This window comes from Sciurus vulgaris (genome assembly GCF_902686455.1).
Source record: "Sciurus vulgaris genome assembly, chromosome: 2".
In the NCBI taxonomy this organism is placed as follows: domain Eukaryota; kingdom Metazoa; phylum Chordata; class Mammalia; order Rodentia; family Sciuridae; genus Sciurus; species Sciurus vulgaris.
In genome coordinates, this window is record NC_136462.1 from 200,874,670 (window position 1) to 200,901,983 (window position 27,314).

General features: G+C 52.9%; 1 protein-coding gene across 3 annotated transcripts in view; it reads left to right on the forward strand.

Annotated features, from left to right (window-relative positions):
* Positions 1–27,314, forward strand: part of PHACTR3 (phosphatase and actin regulator 3) — a 202,731-nt gene that overhangs the window by 136,327 nt on the left and 39,090 nt on the right. For all 3 annotated transcript variants that reach the window (XM_079129648.1, XM_079129647.1, XM_079129649.1), the window contains exons 5-7: positions 884–1,096; positions 5,659–5,833; positions 6,533–6,780. In XM_079129648.1, coding sequence (XP_078985774.1) covers positions 884–1,096; positions 5,659–5,833; positions 6,533–6,780 — 636 coding nt within the window. The remainder of the gene's footprint in view (positions 1–883; positions 1,097–5,658; positions 5,834–6,532; positions 6,781–27,314) is intronic.

The following is a 27,314-nucleotide window of genomic DNA, read 5'->3' on the forward strand; positions in this document are numbered from 1 at the left end:
GTAATCCCAGTGGCTTTGGAGGCTGAGGCAGGAGGATTGCAAGTGTGAGGCCAGCCTCAGCAACTAAGTGAGGCCCTAAACAACTTAGTGAGACCCTGTCTCAAAGTAAAAAATAAAAAGGATTGGAAATGAGATCCAGTTATTGGGCGCCCCTTGGTTCAATCTCTAGTACCAAAAAAAAAAAAAAAAAAAAGAAAGAAAGAAAAAGAAATGGTGGACAGTGGGACATGGGCTGGGCCAAGAGAGAAATGAGAAGGCAGAGGGGGTGACCTGGAGTGCTCAAGGAGTCATAAGATCCCCGACATGCAGCTGGAGAAGGGACGAGGGCTCTGGGCCAGCTGCCCTTCCTCAAAACCCAGTCCTGCCGCCAGCATTCCCACCCTGGCTGACATGTCAGGGGCAGAGTTGCTGGAAACCAGACATAGAAGCCAGAGCTGCTAGCGTGAAGGTCTCAACATACCAGGCACACATCCGTCACTTCCTGTGAAACCTCAAAGTAACCTGCCCGTGAGTGGCTCTTGTCATGAGTACAGGGTCACACATGAGTTAATGGAGGCACAGAGAGGTTTAGTAACTCAGGTCACAGCAAGTGCAGAGGCAACTTGAGCCTGGGTGTGTCTGACCCCAGGACCTGTCACAGCAGCCACCGTGCAGGTAAGGGGACCTCGTCTTTTGCGTGGGAAAGGGGCAGGGCCACCCACACTCAGGATGACCTCCCTCTCTCCCTCCTCTTGGTGGCTGAGCTCGGGGAAGTCAGTGCATGTGTGAAGGCACCCTGCCTTGCACTCCCTGTTACACTCCCATCTCACCAGACTCCCTTGCTTTGCTTGCTCAGCACTGTGGTCCCAGGAACAAGTTATGAGCCCTCTTTTTGCCTTTGAAGCAACCAAGGTGCCATCTGCCTGCAGCGGGGAGGAAGCAGACCCCAGCAGCCTCCTGCCCACCACCGACGAGCTCTCTCAGGCCTCAGCGGGGTCTGACTCCCTGGAAAGTCCACCCAGACCCCTGGAGAGGCCCATGGGCCAGCTCCCCAGCCCCCCACTGCTGCCCACCCCACCACCCAAGGCGAACTCCAAAACCACAAAAAACATCACAGGTGGGTCCACACGCATCCTCGGCCATCTCCCTCCCTCCCATCCATCTGTCCATCCACCCATCCTTCCCTGCATCCCTCCCACCTGCTGTCTGCACCTTCGGCCGTCATGCTGGGGCCCCACGCTGGGCTGATTCTGTCCCTTCGTGGCTGGGGCTCAAGGGAACTGCGGGTCTCGGGGAAGAACAGCCCAAGAACAGCTTGCCGGGAGGTGGTTGCTTTCAGGAGTTCACGCTCAAGGGGACGCTAGGCCAGCACTGGTGAGACCACTCACCAGGTGGAGCTTGGACCAGGCGCCTCACTAGACCTGCAGGCCAGCCTCTGCAGGGTGGTGTATGTGCCCAGCTTGCAGTTTAGGAAACCAAGTTCAGGAAACTCCAGTAACTTGTCCCAAGTCCCACAGCTGATGGAAACTCTAACCCAGTACTCAGCCCAAGGCCAGTGGTCACCACACAGAGCTACCTGCATGGGTCACCTGGCCCCCTCCTCCATCATACATTAACCTGGGGCCTTAGCTGCTGGACCAGGAGTGGGGGCTTGAGCTCAGAAGGTGGCCTCAGCACCCTGTAGGGTGGGACGCACACGCCCCCAGGTGCTCTCAGTGGGGGCTGCCTCTCCCTGGGCCAGTTCCCTCTTACTCTGATCAGAGTAAGTATTAAGTTCACCTGAGTGTCTCAACCCAGAGACCCCAGAACCAGAGGAGGTGGGTATGCACGTGCGGGGGCTCTGGGTCTGGGACCAGGCGTGCTGTTGATTGAGTGGTTGTGACCAAGTGCACTGTTGTCACCCACAAAGGGTATGTCACTGGGTGGGGGAGGCTGAGTGGGGGCGGGCCACCCTCCTGCTGGCCGGTCCCTCCCAGCTCCCCATGTGTCCTCTGTGGCCTGTACACTCGGCTCAAGCTGCCCTTCTTGGGGATCTACCCAACCCCTTTCCTCACCCCACAGCACGTGCCAGGTTGTTTTGCCTTGAATAGTGACAGGGTGGCGTCCCTTAGGACTTGGGCCAAGCTGGAACCTCGTGGCCTCATCAATAGTATCATTAGGCTACGGTGGGCCTGAGTCCAGGGCAGGTGTCCCTGTAGAGGCAGGGAAGGACATGCAGAGAAGGACACCTGAAGATGGAAGCAGAGGCAGGAGCAACGGCAGCCCAGAGCTGGGAGAGAGGCCTGGGGTGTCTCCCACACGTCCTCAGGAGCCCACCCTGCCCACACCTGGAGTTTGGAGAGCTGTGGAAGGCCTTCCTTTGCAGAAGCAAAGTTGGTGGCCATTTGTTGCAGCATCTCTGGGACCATAATAAGCCTCTCTGCAGGTCCAGCCACCTTCCCAGCCCCTGGAACCCCACTCTGTGTTCACTGTCAGGTCTGAATGCAGCCATTGAGCTGGCATACAGCAGGTGCTCAGCAAATGCAGGTGACCAATGGGATGTGTGTGTGGAGGATGAGTGAGCTGCTATCTGCATCTCTGGAAAGGTCAAGAAATCTGGGCAGTCTGGGTGGCATGGACACCCGAGTTAGAGGAGGGCACCTTCCTGCCATCTTTGGGGAGCCCTTTCCAGCCAAGGCTGAGCCCGAATCTCTGAGGCGCTCCCCTTGCCTTTGGGAATGCTCGCCGCAGTGCGTGAAGGCTGCGTGGCAGCTGAGGGAGTAGCCCCTGGCAAGCTGGCTCCCTGGCATGGGGCACAGGTGCTCACCCAGGTCTCCGCCTAGGCGTGCTCTCACCTGGGACAGGGCCACAGGTGTCTCGGTCCACTCCAGCTGCTGCAGAGTAACTGGTGGCTATAAACAAGAGGGATCATTTCTCAGCGTTCTGGAAACAGAAGTCCAAGATCAAGGCACCCCAGCAGCTCTGGTGGCTGGCTAGTCCTGCTTTCTTGTTCGCGGGACAGATTTCTGGTCTTTTCTGGAAAGTCTTTGGCACTCCTGAGCCGTGGGGGCCCCATCGATGTGAGCAGGTGCTCCTCTGCTTGCTGCTGTCCTGCCTGTCCCTTTCATCCATGTCCACAGGCCCCTGCCTCCTATGTCTCCACTGTGTGGGTCCTGGACAGGCACGCCAGCGCCTCGCTAGGGACTCTCCCTGCTCCGTCTCTGGGTGACAGGCGCTCCCTTGCAGGTCTCCCTCCACCCCTGACAATTGTTGTGGGAGCTGTGTGCCTCCTGACAGCGTGCTCCTGAGCTGCTCTGAACCTCAGTTTCCTCCTCTGGGAAATGGGAGCCAGAAGTGGCCCACTGGGCACCATACCCCCAGGGTGGGCACCATGATTCCTGAAGCAGCGGAGGGAGAGCTTGTTGGTCACACTTGTGGTCCACTGTGGTCAGTCCTGGACTGTGGCCCTAGACAGTCCCAGCCAGGCCACACTGCCTCTGTTTCCCTACTTATAAGACATGTCTAAATGAATTCTTCTCATGGGATCCGGTGGGGCAGTGGCAACACTGGCTAGAGATGGGTGACACTGAGGATCCCCTGCAGGTGCTCAGGGTGTGGTCACTAATGGGCAGGGATGGTCTGCAGGAGTGCTGAGGTGCATGGGAACCAGCTGCTGGAGCCCCTGTCCAGTCTGGTCACACCTTGGCACCTCACCTCCTGGTTCCTCTGCTCTGTTCATAGGTCCCCTCTGCCACATGGCTCCTGCTGTCTCTTTCCCTGGACTCTTTCCTGGCCACCTCTCTGCCTTGCCCCTCCTGGCTCCACTGCCCAGGGCAGGGCTGGGCTGCATGCCCAAAGCCTAGCTCTGCTCACAAAGAAAGCTGACGAGCCAAGAGCCTCCAAGATACTTCCGCTCTTGAGACGTGCTCTTATGGATGCTGTTCACACTCCAAGATTGCACGGGGCCATGTGTCACTGTGTTCAGGACTGGGCGTGACTTAGGTCTCTATTTCTTCCTGTTGGGATTGAAAAAGAGTAGTTGACTCATTTGCATCAGCCTGCTGGGGTGTTTGCAGGTAGAGTGAGTAGAAGCCTGGGAGGGAGGGGGACAGGGCTGCCAGTGTCGGTTGTGCCAAGGAGCTGGTGGCCTACATTGTGGACAAGCAGACAGAGCTGTGGGGCTCCGCCCCGGCTCTCACTGCTGGTGAGAGGAAGACTGAGACCACAGGCTGAATCCTCAAAGAATTCCAAGGCTCTGCCGCTCCGAGCACCTCCCGGGGGCTTGCTCGCAGCCCTCGGGTGGGAGGTATTTGTTGCGGGCAGGCCGTCTTCGTTCACTGTGATCGAGTTCCTCTACTTTGAGGATCTTCAAATTCACTTTATGTGAATATGTGGTTTTTGCACAGATTTTAAGAGGTGGACCTGGGGCACCACAGTGAAGGAGGTGGACATGGCCTGCCCCAGGGATCCCTTGGTGAGAAGGCAGACCCCACAGGGTTACCTCCCCAAGTGGGAGGAGAGGGTGTTGGGACAGCCTCAGGTCCCCAGGGTGAGTGTTGGGTTCCAGACAGGAGGGATTCACACAAGGCCTCACCAAAGGAGGGGAGCACAGCAGGGGAAGGGAAAGCATCACAGGCAGAGGGAGAGCCTGTGCAGGACTCAGAGTGGAGACAGGCTGGAAAGAGCTTCTTGTGCTGCATGAGGTGGGACAGGAGGAGGTGAAGCCAGGAGGCAGAGCAGGCTGGTGCAGGGGGCCTTGGGCCTGGGCGTGAGCTTGAGCTCACCCTAAGGAAGATGGGAGGGGCCCGATGTGTTATGGGGCAACTTAAGAACAGACCAATCACCACTGAGAAGTCCAAATTTGAGAGTCTTTATTAAGCCGGCCGGCTGACTGTCTCACACAATGCCCCAAAAAATGGCTATTGGGAGAACAGCCCCGACCATAGGATTGTAGGGGTTCTTATACCAAAAATCACATCAATCATAAGTGTCTGTTGCTATGATTCGAAATTACACATTAACATCATGAGATCATTGACAGAGGGGGAAGTGGGTCAAAATGACCCTTACCTAGGTACAAACTAAAGAATGGTTGCTAACGTCCACACAATCCCTGTTCACATGGTACATTGTTTAGGAGCAATAGGAATCAAAAGAGAGCAATTCTTTACTACATAGGAGTTGCCATAGTATATTATTAAACATGTCACACCAAGTAACTGATGATGGGCACAGAGGCGGGGTTTCCGTGGGAGAAGCTTATTTCCTACATAACATGGAGTCTCAGAGCAACATGGAGTCTGTTTAGTCATTTCCCTCAGAGTCTAGCCTATAACATTCTCATGGAGTCAGATCTGTCAGTCTATCACAGATGGAGTGGCCTTCCAGAAGGCTCCTCTGCGGAGGCAGGACAGGGTGGAGGCTTGGAGTTGGCTCCCGTCGGCTTGGAGTCACGCAGGCTGGAGGTGGCCACAGAGCCTGGGAAGGCTCCGCGTTCCAGATGAAGTGTGGCTGCGGCATGCGGGTCCCAGCAGGGAAGGAGGAGGAGGCTCGTCTGAGCAGAGAGCAGGCAGGAAGGGCGGTGGCCCACCCTGCACCGCTCAGCCCCTGCAGGCGGGCCCTGTGGATGGAGGGACATGGACAGAGGTGCTCTGGTCCAGCATGGAGTGTGATGTTCTCCTCGGTTCCTCCCACGTCCAGGCCAGGCTGTGCTCTTTCAAGGCCCCAGTGTGAAGAGCACAGACCCGCCCCTCCGAGGACAGCTTTCGACGCCCACGGGGTCCCCGCACCTCACCACCGTCCACCGGCCGCTGCCCCCCAGCCGCGTCATGGAAGAGCTGCACAGGGCTCTGGCCACGAAGCACCGTCAGGACAGGTAAGGCCCTGCTCTGCTCGGGACAGCATGCTACCAGCACTCCCGCCAGGCTCCCGTGTGGGCCTGCTGCCTGGGGTGGCCCAGGGTCCCGGCACCGCTGCCGCCATCTTGACATTCTGGACGATCTCTGACAAGGACACTGTGCCTGGTTTGCCCCAGGTGTCGCAGACCTCATGGTTGACCTTGGCTCCCATGGAGGGGACAGGCCAGGGCTGCACATGAGGGGACCTGGGGATGCAGGGTGTCACAGGAGGAGTGGCCGACAGGGCAGGGCTGCTGTTGGTGCAGAACTCAAGGTCTGGAGTGTCCCACTGGGTGGGTCGGAGGCCCGTGCCCACAGCCACCTCTTGCTCTCCATCCACGTGGCCCCCGGGTAGAAGGGGAAGGGGGTTGCTGGAGGCAGTGTGGGCCACAGGACGCTTGCTCTGCAGAACATCAGAGGAGCAGAGTGCCCTTCCCAGGCCCGCGAGGCCCGCGGTTCTAGCCCCACATTGGTGGCCTTGTCACCGCATGCTCTGTGCTCTCCGGAACAGCCCCTGCCCGGGGCCAAGGCTGTTCACCGCTCCCTGCCCAGGTGCCCAGGTGCCCAGGACAGAAGCTGCATGTTCTCGGGGTCGCCTTGGCAATGAGCACCCCAAGTCGCTCTTGCCAGGTTTCCGGCGAGGGCTGGTGTAGGACTGTTGTGACTTTCTGTCCTAGTTTTCAAGGACGGGAAAGCAAAGTGTCTCCAAAGAAGCGGGTGGATGTCCGTCTGTCGAGAACGTCCAGCATGGAGCGGGGCAAGGAGCGGGAAGAGACTTGGAGCTTCGACGGGGTCTTGGAGAGCAAGCGGGCAACAGCGAAGGAGTCGGAGGAGAACAAGGAGAACCTGATGGCGAGTCCCGAGCTCGCGGACGACCTGCTTCTGTACCAGGACGAAGAGGTGCTGAACGACTCCGTCATCTCTGGTGAGGAGGGCGAGGTGATGCCGGGGCCGAGCAGAGCCACCAGGGGCGGGGCGCGCGGCCACGTCCCAGCTGGTGCTTCTCGGCCAGCACGGCAGGGGGCAGCTGGGGTCCACACGTGGAGAGGCAGAGGGCGGACTCCCGAGGATGCGCCTCTTCTAGGACGTGCCGCCAGGCCTGCAGCCAGACTCGGGAGGGCCGAGGGCCCCCGGAGCCTGCTGTGCAGGAGGCTTGGTGTCGTCCCAGGTTCGCCTTCTCTGAGGAGTGGACGTACGTTAGCGTGCACAGCAGGTGGCTTTGAGGGCGCCACCCCAGCGGTGTGCCAAAGCTGTGGTGCCCTGCGTGCACTGTACGGAGGATGCTCCGGATGAGAAGAGCAAGGCAAGGCGTGGAAGCCGGGACTGTGCTGGACGGGTGGCTCCACCCCATGGCCGTGCAGAAGTCGTGGGTGGAAAGAGCAGGGCCTCCCTGTCCTGGAGAGGAGGCCAGGCCCTCTTCCCCAGGGGTCCATGGAATGGGTGATGACTGATGGCGATGCTGGTTCTGACGGAGCTGACGGGATGGGATGGCAGGTGCCACCAGGACTGCACAGTGTCCCTCCTATCACCTAGCCTCCCTCCCGGCCTCTCCACCTGGTCTAAGGAACACTGAGGTGGGGCTGCAGGACACAGGGGGCACAGGGATCCCGTTGGGGGGCCAGCGCTGATGGTTGAGTCAGGGTCTTTGTGGCAGAAACTCAGTCAGCACTTGGCCAAGTGGCCGTGGACGGCACTGCAGAGACGGACCCTGTGGTGCCGCCCAGCCTGCCAGAGGTGTGCCCTTAAACACCCACCGCCTCCCGCAGGACGGGGCTATGTGGGTCACACCGAGTCCAGCAGGGGTAACGGGGCCTCAGCTGCAGCCCTAGTGCTATTCAGGCCTAGGAGGCTCTACCATGGAGGCCATGCTGGGCATCAGGATGTTTAGCAGCCTCCCTGGTCTCTACCTGTCAGAAGTGGTCCTGAGGCAGGGAATCACCCTAGCTGGACACCACTGGTGTAGCCTGGGCCCTGCACTTGGGTGTGACCTTGTTGAGTCCCTCACCCACTCTGCGACATGGTTCTTGGACCCTGCTGATGGCAGTGGCCCCGTCTTCCCGGGTGTTTCGCACGTATCAGGCGTGGTCAGGGGTTGCTATGGGAATCTCCGTGTTCCCCCAGGTAGGTGACATTTTCCCATGGGGAAACTGAGGCCCAGAGAGGCCATGTGGCTAGGCTGAGGCCCCCTGGCCAGTTGGTGCTGGGCTGGGGTTTGGACCCAGGCTTCTGTCCCCAGCAGTCCACCTCCATGCCAGGCTCTTCTGAGGCCTGGTGGGGTTAGCCCATCACCCTTGGCTCACAGCTGGGCACAGAGAAAGCCTCCAGCCGTGTTTGCTGTCCTCCCTCGGGCCAGGGTAGAAGGAGGCCTTCTCCAGGAAAGTCCTCCGGGTTTCCTCTGATGGGCATTGCCAAGCTGCCGACATGAGGTCCTGACTCCTGTCCAGAGGGTACTCGGAATCAAAGATCAGGCACCTGCGCCTTTCGTCACCGGGAACCTCGGCACCGGGAACCCCAGGGACAGTGAGGTTGAAATACTGGTGGGGGTGAGTTTCCCGCGTTGGTGTAGCCTGGGCTTCCTGGGCCCGAAAGCAGGCGCAGGAAGCTGTTACCACGTTCCCCGGTGTGTCCCTGACTCCCCAAGTTTCCATCACCAACACCAAATGCTGGGGAGGAGACTCCAGGACTGGTTGACACGTGTTCTTTGTGGGATTTCCCCACCGAGGGGCAGCCCACGTGGGTTCTGCTGTGCCCCCGAGCACCAGGTCCAGATCTGTTACTGGATTCTCTCCGCCATATCTCGAGTCTGACCCTGCTGGCACTGTCTCAGCCAACACCTGGTGAGGAAGCAGAGTGGTGTCCGCAGCAGGCTGATGGATTCTGTCGGGACAGCCGCCATGTGTGTCCACCACCCCCTGCCGTCCACACAGCCACACACATGGTGGAGCCTGGGGGCTTCGTCTTGTCCCACGTGAACATGGAGGAGTCTTTTATTTCAAGCATTTTGTGACCCTGAATTCTCTGCTATTGGCACGGCTCTGCCTCTATTTTAGAATCTAACTTCTGGAAATGCCGAGGCCCATTCGGGGCAGGCTGGCTGCGTGAAGGCGGGAGAACGAACATCGCTGCCTGGGCCACCCGGGGTGTCTGCCTATGCAGGTCTGACGATCGGCTTCCAGGCTGGGCATCCGTGGTCCGTGGTCAGCACAGGAAGGCTCTTCGCAGGCTGGGTGTGCACGGCAGCTGGAGGCGGGGCTCACCGTGCATGCACACGCGAGCACATCCACATGGGCGCCTGCACGCAGGCAGTCACAGCAGGTGTGTGAGGTCAGCGGAGCCTTGGAGCATCGGGTCACCAAGGGTGAATTTCTCATGGAACCATTTTGATTCCAGCTTAGGTGAGGGCCTGGCCTGCGTCCTGGACGGCGCCTCCTGTGGCAGCCTCGCATGGGGACAGGACAGCCCTCCGCGTCCTTGCTCATGTGGGCCCGACCGGGCACCAAGGCCCCGCCCTCGGACCCCTCCCAAAGCCCACCTCAAACGCCGACCTTGAAGACTCGGGCTTCAGCGTGTGGACGGGGGCACAACATTTGCTCGTAGCCTGAGAATTTCTCAGCTGAGGATCATCTGCAGGCAGGTGGCATTCCTCGCTGACTCACTGTGTACATTTCTGTGGGCGCCAATCATCCCACATGGATTTTTAAAAAATTCTCTTTAGCTGTACATGACCGTAGAGCAGCAGAGCATATTTTGACATATTATACATACATGGAGTGTACCTTACTCTAATTAGGATCCCGTTCTTGTGGTTGTACATGATGTAAAGTTACTCCGGTTGTATATTCATATCTGAACATAGGAAAATGACATCAGATTTATTCTATCTTTCCTATTCCCATCCCCCCTTCCTTCCATTCCCCTTTGCCTAATCCAATGAACTTCTATTCTTCCCTCCCACTGCCCCACACCCCCGCCTCCCCCCCACCTATTGTGAATCAGCCCCCACATATCAGAGAGAACACTTGGCCTTTGGCTTTTTGGAGTTTACTTATTTCACTTAGCATGATAGTCCCCAGATCCATCCATTTACTGCAAAAGTCATAATGCCATTCTTTTTTGTGACTGAGTAATATTCTATATTATTACATTTTCTTTATCCATTCATCTGTTGAAGGCTGGTTCTATAGCTTAGCTATTGTACATTGAATTGATATAAACATTAATATGGCTGGGTCACTGTAATATGCTGATTTTAAGTCCTTTAGGTATAAACTGAGGACTTAGATAACTGGGTCAAATGGTTCCATTCCAAGTTTTCTGAGGAATCTCCATACTGTTTTCCAGAGTGGTTATACCAATTTATAGTCCCACCAGCAATATACAGTGCACCTTTTCCCACATCCTGGTTAACATTTATTGTTGCTTGTGTTCTTGATCATTGCCATTCTGACTGGAGTGAGATAGACTCTCGGTGTAGTTTTGATTTGCATTTCTCTAATTGCTAGAGCTGTTGAACATTTTTTTCATATATTTGTTGATGATTATATTTCTTCTTCTGAAGTCCCTGTTCAGTTCCTTTGCCCATTATTGAGTAGGTTATTTGGGTTTTTTGGTGTTAGGTTTTTGAGTTCTTTATATATCCTAGAGACTAATACTTTATTGAGGTGTGATGGCAAAAATTTTCTCCCATTATGAAGACTCTCTCTTCATGTTCTTGATTGTTTCCTTTGCTATGAAAAAGCTTTTTAGTTTGAATTCATCCTATTTATTGATTCTTGATTTTACTTCTTGTGCTTTAGCAGTCTTGTTAAGGAAGTCAGACCCTAAGTCAACATGGTAGAGAGTTGGTCCTGAACGTTTTTTTCTAGTAGGCACAGGGTCTCTGTTCTAGGGCCTAGGTCCTTGAGTTTTGTGCAGGGTGAAAGATAGGGGTTAAATTTCATTTTGTTACACATGGATTTCCAGTTTTCCTGGCACCATTTGTTGAAGAGACTATCTTTTCTTCAATATATGTTTATGGAGCCTTTGTCTAGTATGAGATAATGTATTTATGAGGGTTTGTCTCCATATCTTCTATTCTGTTCCATTGGTCTTCACATCTGGTTTGGTGCCAATACCATGCTGGTTTTGTTACTATAGTCTGGTATTCTGACACCTCCTGCTTCACTTTTCTTATTAAGGATTGCTTTGGCTATTCTAGGCCTCTTATTTTTCCAAGTGAATTTCATGACTGCATTTTCTATTTCCATAAAGAATGTCATTAGAATTTTAGCAGGAATTGCATTAAATCTGTACGGTGCTTTTGGGAGTATGGCCTTTTTGATATTAATTCTGCCTATCCAAGGACATGGGAGATCTTTCCATCTTCTAAGGTCTTCTTCAACTTCTTTCTTTAGTGTTCATTGTAGGGGTCTTTCACCTCTGTTGTTAGATTGATTTCCAATTTTTTTTTGTTTTTTTTTTTTTTTTTTTTTTTTTTTTTTGAGGCTATCATGAATGGGTAGTTTTCCTATTTTCCCTTTCAGTTGATTCGTCACTGATGTATAGGAACGCAATTTATTTATGGGTGTTAATTTTATATCCTGCTACTTTGCTGAATTAATTTATGAGTCCTAAAAGTTTTCTTGTGGAATTTTTTTGGGTCTTCTACATACACAATTGTGTTGTGGGAAAATAGGGATTGTTTGAATTCCTTTTTCCTTATTTCTATCCCTTTAATTTCTTCTAATTGCTCTGGCTGGAGTTACAAGAACTATGTTGAATAGAAGTGGTGAAAGAGGGCAGCCCTGTCCTGTCCAATCCTTAGAGGGAAGGCTTTCAGTTTTTCTGTTTAGAATGATGTTGGTCTTGGGTTTTATAAATATAGTTTTTTACAGTGTTGAGGTATGTCCCTACTATCCCTAGTTTTTCCAGTGTTTTAAACATGAATGGGTGCTGTATTTTGTCAAATGCTTTTTCTGCATCCATTGAGATAATCACATGATTCTAGACTTTACGTCTATTGGTGTGATGACTTCTGTTTATTGATTTCTGTATGTTAAACCAACCTTACATCCCACTTGATCGTGGGGCACTACCTTTTTAATATGTTTTTGCATGTGATTTGCGTATTTTATTAAGAATTCTTGCATCTATGTTCATCAGGGACATTGGTCTGAACTTTTCTGTCCTTGATGTGTCTTCTCTGATTTGGGAGTCAGGGTGATACTAGATTCCCTCCTTTTCCATTTCATGGAATAATTTGAGGTGGATGGGATCCCACCTGTCTTGACATGTTCCTTTCTAGCTCTGTGACTTTGGGCAAGTTTCTTACCCTCTCTGTGCCTCAGTTGTAAGGTAAAGCAGAGCTAGTATAGGGTTGGAGGTGATCCTATGGACATGGTCCTGCCTCGCCATGCTTGGGGGTGAGTGCTTGCTCCTGGGTGACATCTGGCCTAGTCCTCTCCACCTCACTAGGAGCTTGTGCAGCGCCGAGTCCATACCTCATCTCAGCTCCAGCAGTGGAGTGGAGTCGGCTGCTGCTTCTGGACGCTCGGTCGCTGATGTGGATGACCTCATTCCTTCAGCAGTTTGTAACTTAATAAGAACATCGATGTCCTGCAGCCAAACAGGCACATCTGGGCTCCACCCATGTGATGGACATGCTTGAAGAGGACCTGGTTTGCTTGCCTGCGAGGCAAGGATCAGAGAAAAGGAGAGCTCATCTCTTGGTGCCCCAGATGGTAGGACAGGTGGGTGAAGTCCTCTGCGTTGGTCAGGGAAGAAAAGCCGTGAGGCCTCTAGGGGGCACCTGCCTTGAGCCACCTGTCCCAGGCCAGGCAGAGTGACTCTCAGGCTCCTGCGTCAATGGCTCTGCTTACCTGACACTGTGCAGGTCGCCCTGGGAGTCCAGGTCCTGACTGTCGATAACCTGCAGGTGACAGCTGTGTCCCCCTTATCCAGCTGTCACAGGGATTCAAGAGACAAGGCTAGTCAAGGGCCTGGCTGTGAGGCACAAGGTGCTCACTGTGATCCATCCTCGATGTCATTTGCTGCCGCCTCACTGGAGCCACGCAACCTTGAACCAGCGGCGCCCCCAGCATCACGGCTGAGAATCCAGGCTGCCTGTACACCGGGCTCCAGGGAGAGGCAGGTGGAGTCGGGGACTGCAAGGGACTTTCACTTAGAACATCCACGACCCCGGTGTCCTCTTCCAGTGACGCTCTGCTCCCAGTTCTGCTTGTGTCACCCTCCACGAGCCCCGGGTGCGAGTCTGGTCTGATCTCCCTGGTCCATAGTCCTGCTTGCTGGGGAAGAAGCGAGTGCTGGTCAGATGGCCCGTGAGCAGAGGAACCACAGCCCGGTGTCACTGTGGCCTGGCCCTGTGCAGTGTGGTGCCGGTACTGCTCCTGGTGCTGATGTGGTCCCCTCTGCTGGCCTCCAAGCTGTGACATCCCGGACACGTGCTAGGGTCGTACCGACCAGAGGACCTGAGGAAGTTGACTCTCGGGCTGGCACTGGCATGTGGGTTCCAAACCATGCAGGCAGAGATGCGGCCCGCGGGCGAGGGTTGGGACGATCCAGCCCCTTGGCACCTTGCTGGCACGGTCTGCCTGGAGCTGCTGCTATTTTAAAAGCGCGTGTGTCTCTTGCAGCAGCTCCCAGGACACACCTGGGGGCCTGGCGCCCCTGTGGCAGGGCTGCGGACGCCGGCTGAGGGTAACGCCTGGCCTGACGGTCACTGGTCATGGGGCTGCCCATGTCTGAGGCTGAGAAGCCGTATCCATGCCCGGGCATCTGCCCTCAGCTGGGAAACGGCTGCGTGTTCGTGGGGCATTGGGCTGAGGTTTCCTGTCCTTGATGCCTCTTTGTCTGGTTTGGGTAACAGGGTGATACGAGCTGCACAGAATGACTTTGGAAGGGTTCCCAAACCCTCCTATGGCTTGTGAGGGAAACTGGGGACCTTCCGAGAGGCGGTCAGGGGGCCGGGGAGACCAGCCAGGACGGGCCTGTCACTTGTACTCTTGTTTATCAGAATCAAGTCTGAAGAAGGCTGGGAGCAGAGAAGGGCAACACACCTGTTGGTCACCTCGTTTCAACGTAAAGCGTGAAAGTCGGTGAGAGGCCACCCTTGGCCCCTCTGTTGATGTGGGCTGGCCCCTCCCCCACTGAGCCACGCGCAGGTTGGCGTGAATGGCACCCCCGGGCGCACGTTGCACAAGATGGGGCAAGGATGTGGACGCCAGGAAACAGTGAAGTACCCTCCTCCCAGGTCACTCTGGGCCATTTATGTCACCCAGACCTAAGAAAGTCGCAGTGACTTTTAAGGATCCCATTCTCTTGGTGCTTGTCCAGCTCTGTCAAGAGCAGGCGGTGGGTGATGGGGCGTCAGGAGTGGGCAGCCACAGAGAGGCGGCAGGAGCCCGGGGCCACGTCGGGAGCAGGAGGGGATCCAGCCACGGTCCCTGACCGGGCGGAAGGTTTCCCAGCCCCTCGCGCATTCCAGGGCTAGCTGAGAGGTGAAGAATGCAAGTCCCGCCTGTTCGTCGTTGTTCATGGCAAGAAACGATCCCTCTCGGCAAATGGGGTCTGGCCAAACAACGTTAAGTGGTAAATACCCAGGATCTGACGGGGCCCTTCCCGAAGGGGCGCCCAGCTGAGCCCAGGAATCTGCCCCCCCAGGAGGCGCCCCCTGCGGCACCACACCTGCCAGGTGCTTCCACCTGAGCTGTGTCACAGGACAGAGGGTGAGGGCCATGTCTGGAGGTGAAGCCCTAAGAAATGGGAGCCCAGAGGTGTGCGAGGCAGGCGTTCGATAACACAGAGGGCCACGTGCAGAGAGGGGGCGCTCGGTGGCCCCTGATGTTGCCGGAGGTCAAGGAAGGGACCCTCTTAGCAAGCTCCAGGCCTCCATGGATGCGTGGAGCGTGAAGGTGCCACGTGTCCCTCGGGTCCCTGTCTAGGTGTGGAGAGGGCACATGGAACACCTCTGCAGTGATTCCCTCCGCAGGTGAAGCCACCCGCAGGGTGCTGAGGACCCACCATGCACTGTTGCCATGGTAGATTCACAGGGCCCGAGACTGTCACTGGCTCTCTTGGGCAGGTGGGGCCCTGGGCTTATAGCTATCCAGAACCACAGCATGTCCCCTGGACATTAGCCAGGAGCTGCTGATGTGCTTACGGGGCTGTAGGGTGCCCGAAGAACTGGACTTGGGGACCCTGTGGGGGCAGCTTGGGGCTGGGACTTGTGGGCTCTGGTGTCCCTGCCGATTACCCAGCGGCACTGGAGCAGACTGCCGGGCTGGTGCACCTGCTGCTCACTCCACAGCCTCTACTTCCAGCCAGGTGCCTGGGCAGCCTCCCCTTGCCCACTTGGCGAGGGTGTCCTAGGAGCCAGGTACTGAGCGAGGTGCTGTGAACACAGCCTGCAGGCGGCCCACAACGTGGGGAAGGCAGGACCCCAAAAGGCGATCTCAGGATTGAGGGCTGAGCAGCAGATGGAGAGCACTCGGTGACTTCTACCTCTTAAAGCAACTGTTCTCAGGCCACTGCACACTTGTAAAAGCACTGCTGCGTGTCCCACCTCAGAGAGGTTACATTGGTGGCCGGAGACCTCGCCTTAGTGTTCTGCAGCCTAAGTAAGGTAAAAGGTCAATCCCAAGGCTGCAGTTGACTGCACAGTCCTACCCGCTTTTAAATCAGATGCTACTCTGGGGAGGCCGTGGGGATATTCTGTAGGCGTGGATGTCATCAGCCACCACTTCACCCACTCCGTTATGTGGGTGGGCCTCTTCCAGTCAGTTAAAGCTCTTAACAACTCTGAGGATTCCCAGATCTACAGGCCTGGGGTCTACAGCTGTGGACTTGCCAGCCCCACACGGAGTCAAGTCTCTAATGTGCTCGGTGCGTGGAGGTGTGTGTTCACGTGCACACTCGTGTGCCTGCGTCTGGGTGGGTGTGCCCGTGTCACTGCTCTGCTGCTTTTTGCAGAGAATGGACTAACGGCGGGTGATCCTGGGCCACAGGTGAGAATCCAAGTCTCCATCGTCTGTTTTAATTGACAAGTGACCATCATGCTGATCATATGTTCAGGGGCTGCAGTGCGATGCCCCACATGTGCACCACGGGGAATGGCCAACCATTCTAATTAACAAATCCAAAGACTTATTTTTTGAGGTGAAAACTTTCAAAATCAACTCTTAGCAAATGTGAAATGCCCAGCACAGCGTGGTTTATCGTAGCCGCGTGTGCAGTACACCGGACGGCCGTTCCTCCCGAGCAACGACTCTACCCTGGTCAGCGGCCCTCCTCCCCGCCTGTCCTTCCCCTTATCCCTCTCCTCCACCTCCTCCTGTGGGTTCAGCTTTTCTGGATTCCCCACGTGAGACGTCCTGTGAGGCTCGAGGCCCCTTTGTCTGCGCCTAGCTTGACTCACTTGGTTGATGTCCTCCCGGTTCATCCCGCGACTCACAGACGACAATGTCTGTCCTTTTCAAGGGGGGTGAGCACCATTGTGTTCCCCACACCGTCCCATGATGGACGTGAGTGCCGAGCGTGATGCTGTGAGGGACACGGGGGTGCAGCAGCTTGGGCACATGTGTCCCTTTCTCTGTTCGTTTACCCAGAAACGTGCTTGCTGGACCACAGGGTAGTAGTGCCCTTGGCTCTCTGAGAAGCCTGCTCTGCTTTCCACGACGGGCCCGTAGCCCTGCAGGCCCTTCGGTAGCACCCAGGGTTCCCCTCCATGTCCAGCCCCATCTCTGGGGGAGCAGCAGCCCAGCAGGTGTGAGGCGGCACTTCTGTGACTCGACCTGCAGCTCCCCGTGGCCAGCTTACGAGCCCCAGGCTGTCGGCGCTTCTTCTCTGGGCTGTGTCTGTGTGAGTTGGCTCCCCTTTTCTGCCGGGCTCTCTATTTCTTGGCGCCCTCTGGGTTCTGGTGTTTGGAGGCCGGCCTCCCGTCAGACGGCTCTGCACCCCCCTCCCACCTCTGGCGGTCGCCGCGCTCTGCTCCCTTGCTGCGTGGAAGTTCTTGACGGTGTGATTTCATTTGTTGGCTTTTGCTTCTCTGCCTTTACTTTTGGGGTCACATAGACCAATGTCGTGGGGCATTTCTGGTTTTCTTCCAGGAGTTTCAGGATGTCGGGCTTGTGCCGGAGTCTCAGTCCGTTTCTCGTGACTTTCGGGGATGGTGGGAGACGAGAGGCGCTCTCCTCCTCCAGCAGGTGCATACCCAGCATACTGCTGATTGCAGAGGCCGTCCTTTCTCCTTCGCGTGTCCTTGTCAGCTGACCTCGACGGCTGGGCTTGTTTCTAGGCCCTCTGCCGGGCCCCACGGGCTGGCGTGTCTCTCTATGCAGTGCCCTTCAGTCTTGATGGCCACGCTGTGTAGATGGGGTCTGAAGTCAGGTACTGGAACCCGTCCAGCGTGGTTCATTTCACTCAAGATCACTTTGGCTCCTGGGGGTTTTTGTGCTTCCCTTTAGGATTGCGTTTTTCTATTTCGGTGAGAAATGACATTGAGATCTTGATAGTGACGACACTGACTCTGAGGACCACTTGGGGTCGGATGGGCTTTGCAGGGATATTGATTCTTCCACCCATGAACCCCGAGGCCATTGATTGAATCATCAACTGCTTCTTCCAACCCGGTTGTAGTTCTCAGTAGATAGATATTTCATTTTCTGGGTAAATGTGCTCCTCGGTGTTCTTTATGCAGTGTGAGTGGAGTTGGTTTCTTAGTTTCTCTTTCAGATAGTTCGTTGCTAAGATAAAGAAACACCACTGAGGTTTGCTGGTGGACCGTATCCTCAGGCTGCCGGGTTGGCTCCTGGGCCCTGTTCGCGGGGACAGTCCTTCGGCTTTCTTCCTTTCCTGTCTGGATGCTTGCTTTCTCTAATTGCCCTGGCTAGAACGTCCAGTGCCTTTCGAGGAGAGTGGACATGCTTGGCTTATTCCTGAGCCTAGAGGGCGGTTTCTGGCCTTCCCCTCTGAGCATGTTCCTCGTGGGCTCTCACTATGGCTTTTGGCTTGTTTAGGTACATTTGTCCTGTGTCTTCTTTGGTCACCTAGAGAAACTCATGAGCACCTCTCGACGGCTCAGCTGTCCCAGGACAGTGCCGCGCATACAGTCCTCAGGTCAGCTCTGTCGGGCCTGCAGGATACGCAGGTGGAAGCCCTTAACCTCCGCGGAGGCTGTTTGGAGAGGCACTTCGGTTCCACTGGGAGAGACGGAGGCAGAGAAGAGGAATAGGCAGGAGCTGGCGAGGGGCAGGGAGTCGGTGCCGTCTCTGGACTGATGCCGGGGAGAGGGGGTGCTGGGCCCCTGGCTGAGAGGAAATCCAGAGAAGGATGGGGCAGAGCTGGTACTGATCCTGGTGAGCTCGAGCCTGTCCTGCTTAGAGTCTTCCATTATGTTTCCTCGTGCCTCCTCCATGCTCACGCGCATGAGCTGCACCACATCTGCAGAGGACAGTGGTCAGCGACCTGAGTGTCCCTCGGTGCGCCCATCCCAGTGCCTCCTGCTAATGTGATACCCCAGGTCAGAACCACAAGCTGCTTTGTCTCCTCAAGTTCCCTGCATCTCCTGCCTCTGGTGGGACGGGTTTGGCCAGGCAGCACTGGCCATTTCTATTTTCTCATGGGAATAAGACATTCTGCAGTTTCTGAGTTGTCAGCGCTGTCGGATCTAGAAACTGGAATATCCTTCCACCATTACGATCCACCTTCTAAGTTAGTTCAGTGTTGGCCAGCGCTTTCCCCCCCGAGACCCCTGCCCCTTTGCCCTGCTCCTGCCCACAGAATGGAGCCCACCTGGCATCTGGGGGCCTTGGCTGGGCCCTGAACAGCCACTCAGGGTGAGCTCACGTGGGTCCTGGCACCTGTGGCCTCCAGATCCACTTCTGGAGCCCTGGGCCCTGCAGGACGGAAGCAGTGATCTCCTGGAGAATTACTTTGAGAACCTGGCATGTCAACTACACCAAGATCACAAGGCCCTGCTGGGGAGGGTGTCCAGGCAGCTGCTGGCCTCCTGTTGCTCTGTCTGTAGGAGGAGCAGCTGGCTGAGCAGGAAGCTTCCCTCGGGGCAGGACCCTTGAGGACCTGCCAGAGCCATCCTGAGGAGTAAAACAGGGTGGCAATATGCTTGACATGGTGCTTGGCACTGCTGGGCAGCTGGCGGGTGCTCATGGAGGGCCTGTGGCAGTGACAGGTGCTGTGGAGATCTCTCGGCACATTGAACCGGTGTTTATTAAGGTCTTGCTGTACAACTCACCGGTACTTACTTAAGGAAGCAGATGTGGTCTTCCTAGAGCAGGGCTGTCTAGCCCAGCCAGGAGAAGATGAGGGTGCTCAGAAGCATGGACAGGTCGCAGGTCCACCCTCTCCACATCTGAGCACCTGCTGTATGCCTGGCCCTATTGGGGGCCTGGGAGTAGGGTGAGATCAAGATAATGAGGTTCTTTTCTGTCCTGGAGTCCAGTTTCGGGGATGGTGCTGACCCCAGGCTGGCCAGCTGGCCAGCCAGCAGAGTGCATGCAGATTGGGGTATGTGTTGTGGTGCACATCTCTTGTCTGATGGGCAATGACCGGCAGCCACACAGGCCCATCAGATGTGTGACCCTCAGGAGGTGACACGGGAGGCAGCTGTGCAGAATGAAGGGAATCACAGGTTTCAAGCAGGGCAGGCCAGGACACACTCCAGGAGCAGAAAGGAGAGCGAGTGAGGAAGGGAAGTGGGGCTGAAGAGTGGGGTAGACGTGTCCCAGCCCAGCCGGAGGCCCAGCCTCTGTTCTCACTGGGTAGGGAGCCTTTGAACAGGGACACGTGAGATGATGGCTTTTTTCAGAAACAGATGCTTTTGCTACTCTTCGGTGGGGCTGCTTCTTACGCAGCTTTCTCCAGGTGTCACTGGTGTGTCTAGAACACTGCACACACGAAGTCCCACGGCGAGGTCTGCAGCACTTGGGGGGCGCCGTCACCACGGTTAAGACGGCTGTTCCCTCAAATGTCCTTTCAGCTTCCCCTCCAGCTTCTGCGTGCCATCTGCTTCTGTCCCCGGGCAACAGGTAAAAGCTTTCTGCAGCATGGACTTGCTTGTATTTCCTAGAACTTAGGTACGTACGTGCTCCTGTGGGCTCTTCGCCTGTCACGTGTTTTAAGGCGTGTCTGTGTTGCAGCGTGAGCCGACAGTGCGTTCTGTTGCAGAGTCGGCCTCTGGACAGGCCACCGTGAACAGGCTCCTGGGCGGTTCCCAGCGATCACAGAGAAGCTACAGTGCGTCCTGGAGGACAGAGGCCTCTGCACTGCTTTTGGGCAAACGCCTGGGAGTGGAAAGGCCGGGTCACACAGCAGGTGTTTGACTTCTTAAGAAACTGAAAACCCGTTTCCAGGTGGCCCTGCCCTGGCCCCTTGGAGCTGAGTTGGAGTCTGCTCCCCAGGCCTCTCTCTCCACCGGCCCTGTGCATGGTCTTATTTGTACTTACCTTTACACAGTGATTAATGACGATGAACATCTTTTCATATGCTTAATTTCCCCTGTATCTTCCTTGGTGAAATGTCTATTCAAATATTTTGTCCACTTTTCAAAATGAGGTTATTTGTTTTCTTATGTTTTGAGAGTTTCTTTTAAAAATTCCAGATACAAGTCCTTTATCAGATCCATGCTTGGCAAACATTTATCCCAGAGTGTGGGTGGCTTTTTAATACTTCCGCCTTTGGAAGAGCAGAGTTGTTACCTTGATAAGTCCAATCTATCCATTCATTCCACCATGGCTCAGGCTCTGGGTTGTACATCTTGGCAGTCTTCGCCAAACCCAAGGTCATGAAGGTTTTCTCCTCACCCGAAGCTTCATGTCTTGTTTTATGTTTGCATCTGTGATTCATTTAAGTTCATTATTGTGTGTGATCTGAGTTAGGAATCAAAGCTTCCATTCACAAGTGAATACGCAATTGCCTAAGACCATTTATTGGAAAAAAAAAAAAAACACTTTCTTCATTGAAATGTTTTGCACTTTTGTCAAAAATTAGTTGCTGGTACATGTGTGACTCAGTTCCTGATCTTCCTATTCCGCTCTGTTGATCTATTGTTTATGGCGACATCACTGCCTTGATTATTGTAGCTTTACACTACGTTTTGAAACCAAGTAGTGTTTAATCCTCCAATTTTACCTTTTTAAAAAGTGGTTTTGACCAATTTAGGTCCTTTGTGCTTCCATATGAATTTTAGAATCAGTTTGTATACACACACACACACACACACACACACACACACACACACCCCTGTTGGAATTTGACTGGGATTGTGTTGAATTCATAGATGAGTCTAGGGAGAACTGTCATCTTAATGACATTCCATCTTCTGCCCCATGAACCTGGGATGTCCTTTCACTTATCCGTCATTTAAAAAATTCCTCAGCAAGTGCTTCATAGTTTTCAATGCACAAGTATTTCACAACTATTGTCAGGAACTTGCTACATATTTCCCGTTTGGGAGTTTGTCTATTGTTTATTAATTCTTACAGCTTTGTCTGTCTAAGAAGATGTTTATCTGGCCTTCATTTTGAAGGACATTTTGCTGAGTGGGGAGCTGTGGGTTCCCTCCTCCCAGCACTTGGAGCACATTGCCGTGTCCCTCCCTGGCATTGTCTGAGGTGACATCTGCCACACTGCCCTGTCACTACACAGAGGTGCGGGTCTTTCCCTGGACACCACTAGGACTTTCTCAGCACAGCTGGTCTGGACCCAATGGCTTGACACTGCTGTCTTTGTCATGCTTGAGGTTCACGGATTCTCCCTGCTGCTTCGCAGGTGTGCGGATTCTTGACTTGACTCTGTGGATTGCGTGTCTTGGCTGTTGGATGCTTTCCTAGTCCTATAAATATTCTCGAGTTTTATTCTGGGAAGCGGTTGAGTTACTTGGAAGCAGGTCTGGCTTTTAAGATTCTTGGAGAGAGCAGAGCTCAGCCAGGGCTGGTCATGCCCACACTGCTGAGGCAGGGCCCTCCACGGGCTCTGCCCACCGTCTCGAGAATCATGAAGCTTTCGGTCTGGCTGCTGCGTGCCCATCCGCACCTGCCCTGTGAGAGCACCGCTGGCCCTGCCACGTCTGCCCTGCTCTCGGGTGAGAGACTCTGGATGCTGTGCAGTGCGTCTCTCCTTTCCAGCCCTCTGCCCACACCTTCCTGCTGCCTTGGTCATGCTGGTCTCTCAGCCTCACTGAGCTTGGGCAGTTTCCAGGCTCTCCTGGATGCCCCTAACTGGGCCATGGATGGGCAACCCCCCAAGGCAGCCCGCAGGGCCTGTCCTCACTTGGTGCCCATCTCTCCAGCGTCATTGTCCTGCGTTGGCATCTTGAAGACCAGCATTTTGTGTATTCTGACTTCTCTTGTTCTGTCCATGTGAGGACGAGGATTCGGTCCATGCTGCTGCATCTTGATTACACCCAGAAGTTTCTGCTGTGGCTTTCACTTTGCAGCCTGGGACACCCCTTGCTCTGGGCCATTTGTCCTCTCTGGCTCTGGGTAATTTGATTTTCTAAGTTTGTGGAGAAGTGAGCAGGTGAAGGCCTCACTGCTAACGAGCCCACAGGACCTCTCTCTCTCCTTGGACAGAGAGTGTTTCTGGCTCATAGAATGACAGTGCTGTGCTGGGGACAGCTGCGTGGACACACAAGGAGGTGCCCTGAGGATCACAGATAGGAACAGATGTGCTGGAGAAGGTCGCAGGTGCTCTTTTGCCAGCCCCTGGCCTCACCTGGCCACACCTGTGAGGCAGCCTCTTCCTCCCACTGTGTGTCGCTCTTCTGTGCCAGGAGTGGGTTGCATGCATTATAGACGGTGCCTTGCTGGTGGAGCAGACCATGCATGCCCAGGTTTGGAGTGGACGCTGAGGCAGGTCGGGGTCCATCCTGGCTGTCCTAAGTACTCTGCTTGGGAGGGATGGCTGAGGTCGAGATGTTCAGTTTGGGATTTGCTGAGGTTAAGGTGTCTGACAGAGACCCAGGTGTAGGTCCAGGTTGAAAGCTGAACATGCAGGCCAAGGCTCAGGAGGAGTCGTGTCTGGATGTGGAACTCTCCAGCCCTGAGCCCCTGGCTCTTAGCTTCCGGGGGCAGAGGAAGTCGTGACAAAAATGGAGCAGGCAGAGGAGGAAAGGCCTGAGGCTTGAGTCGGGGCACACCGGTAATTAGAGCTGGGAAATCAGTGGGGAGCCAGCAAAGGAAATGGAGGCCTGCCATTGAGGGAGGACACCAGGCCCTGCTGTGCCCTGGGAGAGGAGAGAAGAGCATTTGAGAGAAAGAACCGTGGACAGTGTCCATGATGGGGTGACCTCAGGCAGCCGGGGTCTGTGGTTCTCTGCGATGTCTTGGCCTCCCTGGGGTGGATAATGGAAGCTGGTGTGCCCAGGGCTGGCACTGTCTGTGTCCTGCTCACGGCGGTATGGAGTGTCTGTGGAGTGTGGAAGGCTGGTGGGGCCTGACCTCCGCTGCTTCCTTGCCTCACGGCCCTCCGGTTCCTGGGGTGAAGGGGCCAGCAGTGCGCTTTCCCAGGATGCAGCGGGGTCCCTTGAAGAAACTCCCAACATTGCTGTTGTTGGCACGAAAAGACCAGGCCTGACGCAGACCTCACAGATCATCTCCGCAGTTTGTGCAACAACAGAGTTTCACACCAGAACGGGGGGTACAGGGATGAAATGGCGCAGGCGGACCCACTTTCCTGGTGGAAAATGAGCCACTGAACAAAGAAGGGGACGGGGTTTGTCGACGTGATTTTGTGGGGTGGTGGGTGGACATACCGGTTTCCTTGGGCACTCAGGAATTTGAACTTTTATTGCCTGGGGTCTGAGGGCGTGTCCGGAGGGGATTTACTTTGAAGGAGGTTGAGGCCTCCTAGAGACTTGCTTTCGGGATGTTACACTCCTCTTCCCCACCTGCGGGGCACCTGGAAACCTCTGTCTGGGAGAGGAAGGCCTTCAGGGTGAGGACTTCTTGTTCACTCCTTTTCCCAGCCCTCCAAAGTCTCTGACTTCTTCCAGCTGGGAGCGGGTGATGTGGGGAAGGGGCTTCCTTTCAGAGTTCTGGAAGTGCAATGGGGCATGCAGAGGGGGACGCGTGAGGGAAGTCCTAGGTCATCCCAGTGATGTCTACTCTCTTTACGCTGCTCCAGGGGTTCCATGGTGAGCCGCGGGAGGAGGGATGCTCTGGGTGTTTCCTGACAGCTGACCACTTTATTAAAAACTGTAAAACTAAAAACAGGGAGAAGGAAAACATTATAGTCATATGTGAAGATTAACTGGTTTGTTAGGTTAGGAGAAACAATTGTAGCGTATAGAACGAAGACTAATTAGCTTATTAATACTAAGGGTATAACTCTAGTGTGGAAGACTAATTTGTGAGTGTTAAGAAAATGATTTTGGCATATAACATAATTGAGGGCTGTTATTTTAAATTAAGGCCCAATCAGATTTGGGGTGTTTTTCCCATGAGTTCACGGGCTCAGTTCCTTTGGAGCATAGCAAGCATGATTAATCTTGGAACCATATTTTCCTGGTGGTTTTGTGTGTCCATCCTGCTCGACAAATTACATAACATAAGGTCAGAGATACAATTAACAGTATAGTCAAGGCTAGCAGCCCAGCTACATGTGTAGAAAAGTACCTTCAAGGGTTAAGGGGAGATTTCCTTTCAGCTAAACTGCTCCAAATTTCTTCATTATTGAAAGTCGGTGGATGGGCATTAACCATGGCCAGGACCTGAGAGCGTAGTATTAATACATCCAAAGAAGCATGTTGAAAAGGACCAAGTCCCATTAAATGTTTGTGTACACTCTGCCATTGAACCTCAGTGTCATTGTACAGAACCCGAGTAACGCAAAAGCGAGTAACATTATAATGGCCTTGGAACCTGAGTCCGCTGTACATCTTGTACTTACTCCTAGCCATGTGACAGAATCTCTCAGTTGCTGGACCTCAGTTAGTTTCCTGACCCATATGTATTTGAGTTTGCCAGGTTTCAGTAAAATTCCGAGGCAGTTTTCCCAGCCAAGAGAACAATGCCAGCTATTAACCACCAGATAAAATGTTTAGCAGTTTTATAGGGAACCAGGTGATTCTTGGCCTTTATAACAATTTGTCCTGGACTCTGCCAAAATAATCTGATTGACACATTTTGTAAAGTACAGTTCTCATGTTTAATATATGTTTTGTGGGACATTATATTGTACTTGAATAGTTTCAGACAATAAAACATAAGGATTTAACATATATGTTGTGAGATAAAATTCTTTAATTCCAATGGATGCTTCTAGCCTTATTAGTAAGGGAATAATCGGGGGCTCTCCTAGTCCAGTGTGTGCAGTTATTGGAAGGAAAACTAAGGTCCAGAGGTTAGTTTGATTTTGGTAGGCAGGGATAAATATGAGCCTCACAAAGAACAAACCTCAGAAGTTTGGGGGCATCAGGGCTGTGGACTGACACAAGTGTACATCTTAAGTTTTATTTAAAAAAATATTGTTTTTCTTCAAAATGGCCAAGTATGGCTGCATTTTGGTTATAACTGTTTTTGCTAGGTGTTCAAGACCAAGCTGGTCAAACTGACCGTGTTCCTATCTTTTGTTAAGAGTCAGCTGAGTTCCCATGGGGGTTATTCTTGGGGAACTTAAGAGCAGCTTCTTAACTCTTAGAGCCATCTGCTTGCTAGGATGGGTAAAAGTCTCCTTGATGAGGTGGCTTTCCTTGGAAGCATCAGGGATGTCTCCCTTCTCCAGTGACCCTCCTCTTTGCAGCAGATGCACTGATTGGCTTTCTGTTCTCCAGTGGTCTCATTAATCTCCCTGATCAGGAGGTCATGTGACCCAAAGTTGCAAAACTCCTTGGAGAAGTTCTCTAGCTCCCTGGTTTCAGATGGACTCAGAGGGCAAGAGTCAAATACCAGTTTTCCAGACGCTTATTTTAACCTCGATTTTTAAACCTGGTGTTAAACATCTTGCAAGCTAGTCTCACGGGTCTTAAAGTGAGAGTACTGGGCTTTAAGTTCAATATCCATAACCTCACAGTCGTTTACCCCTTATATTTAGTTGGGCCCATATTTGTACTAGAAGTCAGTCTCATATCCTATCTGTCTTTTAGGTGATGTCTTCTTATCTCAAATTAGCCTAGGTAGGTTGTGTGTTCTTGAAGTAGCACCTCTGTAAAACATTAATAAGCAACAGTTATAGAGTTATAGAGTTTACAAGGAAAATACAAAATGAAATTAACAAGAGTAAAAGCATGTTCAGTTTATGTAATAGCCGTCTTGAATTTGGCAGTGTTATACTTTATATCCCTGTTTGAAATCACCTTAATCTTTACAACAAACATCAGTCTTCTGAACATAATTTAATATGAGCTGAAGTCTGGCCCATTTTGGAGACCTTCTTATATGCAGAAAGGTAGGAGGAAGAGCCTTATCTTAGGTAAGGCAGGGCTTCTCATATTTCAGGTAGAGTGTTCTAGTTCTGAAGCTGATCTTTGTCTCTTTCTTAAATGTCATTTTACAAAGTTTGTTTATATTGTGTCCTGAATCTATATGAACATTAGTTGACATAATCTTACATTATATTTAAAACATGAATAAAGAAAGACTGAGAAAGCTTTTTAAAAATTTTTTGTATTTTATTTGCTCTGATTAGTTGTATATGACAGTAGAATACACTTATACATTTTGATAGATCATACATAAATGGAGTGTAATCTCTCATTTTTCTGGTTATACATATTGCAGGATCACATTGGTCATCATACTGTACATGAGATGATAATGTCTGTTTCACTCTACTATCCTTCCTACCCCACACCCCTTCCTCCTCTGTTCACTCCCCTCTACTTAATATAAACTAACTCTATTCTTCCCTATCCCCCACCCTATTGTGAATTAGCTTCCACTTATCAGAGAAAACGTTCAGCCTTTGGTTTTTTGGGTTGGCTTATTTCACTTAGCATAACATTCTTTAACTCCATCCATTTACCAGCAAATGCCAGAATTTCATCCTTTTTTAAAGCTGAGTAATAACTTTCCTTTCATGTGGAAAAGTGGCAGAATGCTTTCATGTTCACGATATTGACCTTTAAACAGATTAGGCTCTAATATAATCTTTTAGAAATACACTTACATTTTTGTCCCAGTGTAGAAAGTAACATTACATTTAGATTCAGTTACAGAACATTAAATGATATGAATACATCCCCAATTAAATTTGTTATTCTTATAAGTTTAAAATCACCATTTCAGACAACTTTAGTTTGAAGAACAGTGACTTGGTAAAAATGTTCTTTTAAATTTCCTGCTTTAAAGACTTGTATACCTGGAAGATATGAACACATTCAATATACAAAGAAGAGTATTAGTACCACAATTACATTTATGTTTTTATATTAACTTTTATATTTTTATGTTTAACTTTTAAAGGAAAATCTAGACTCTGTAATATAGCGTAATACTCAAAACAGTTGCT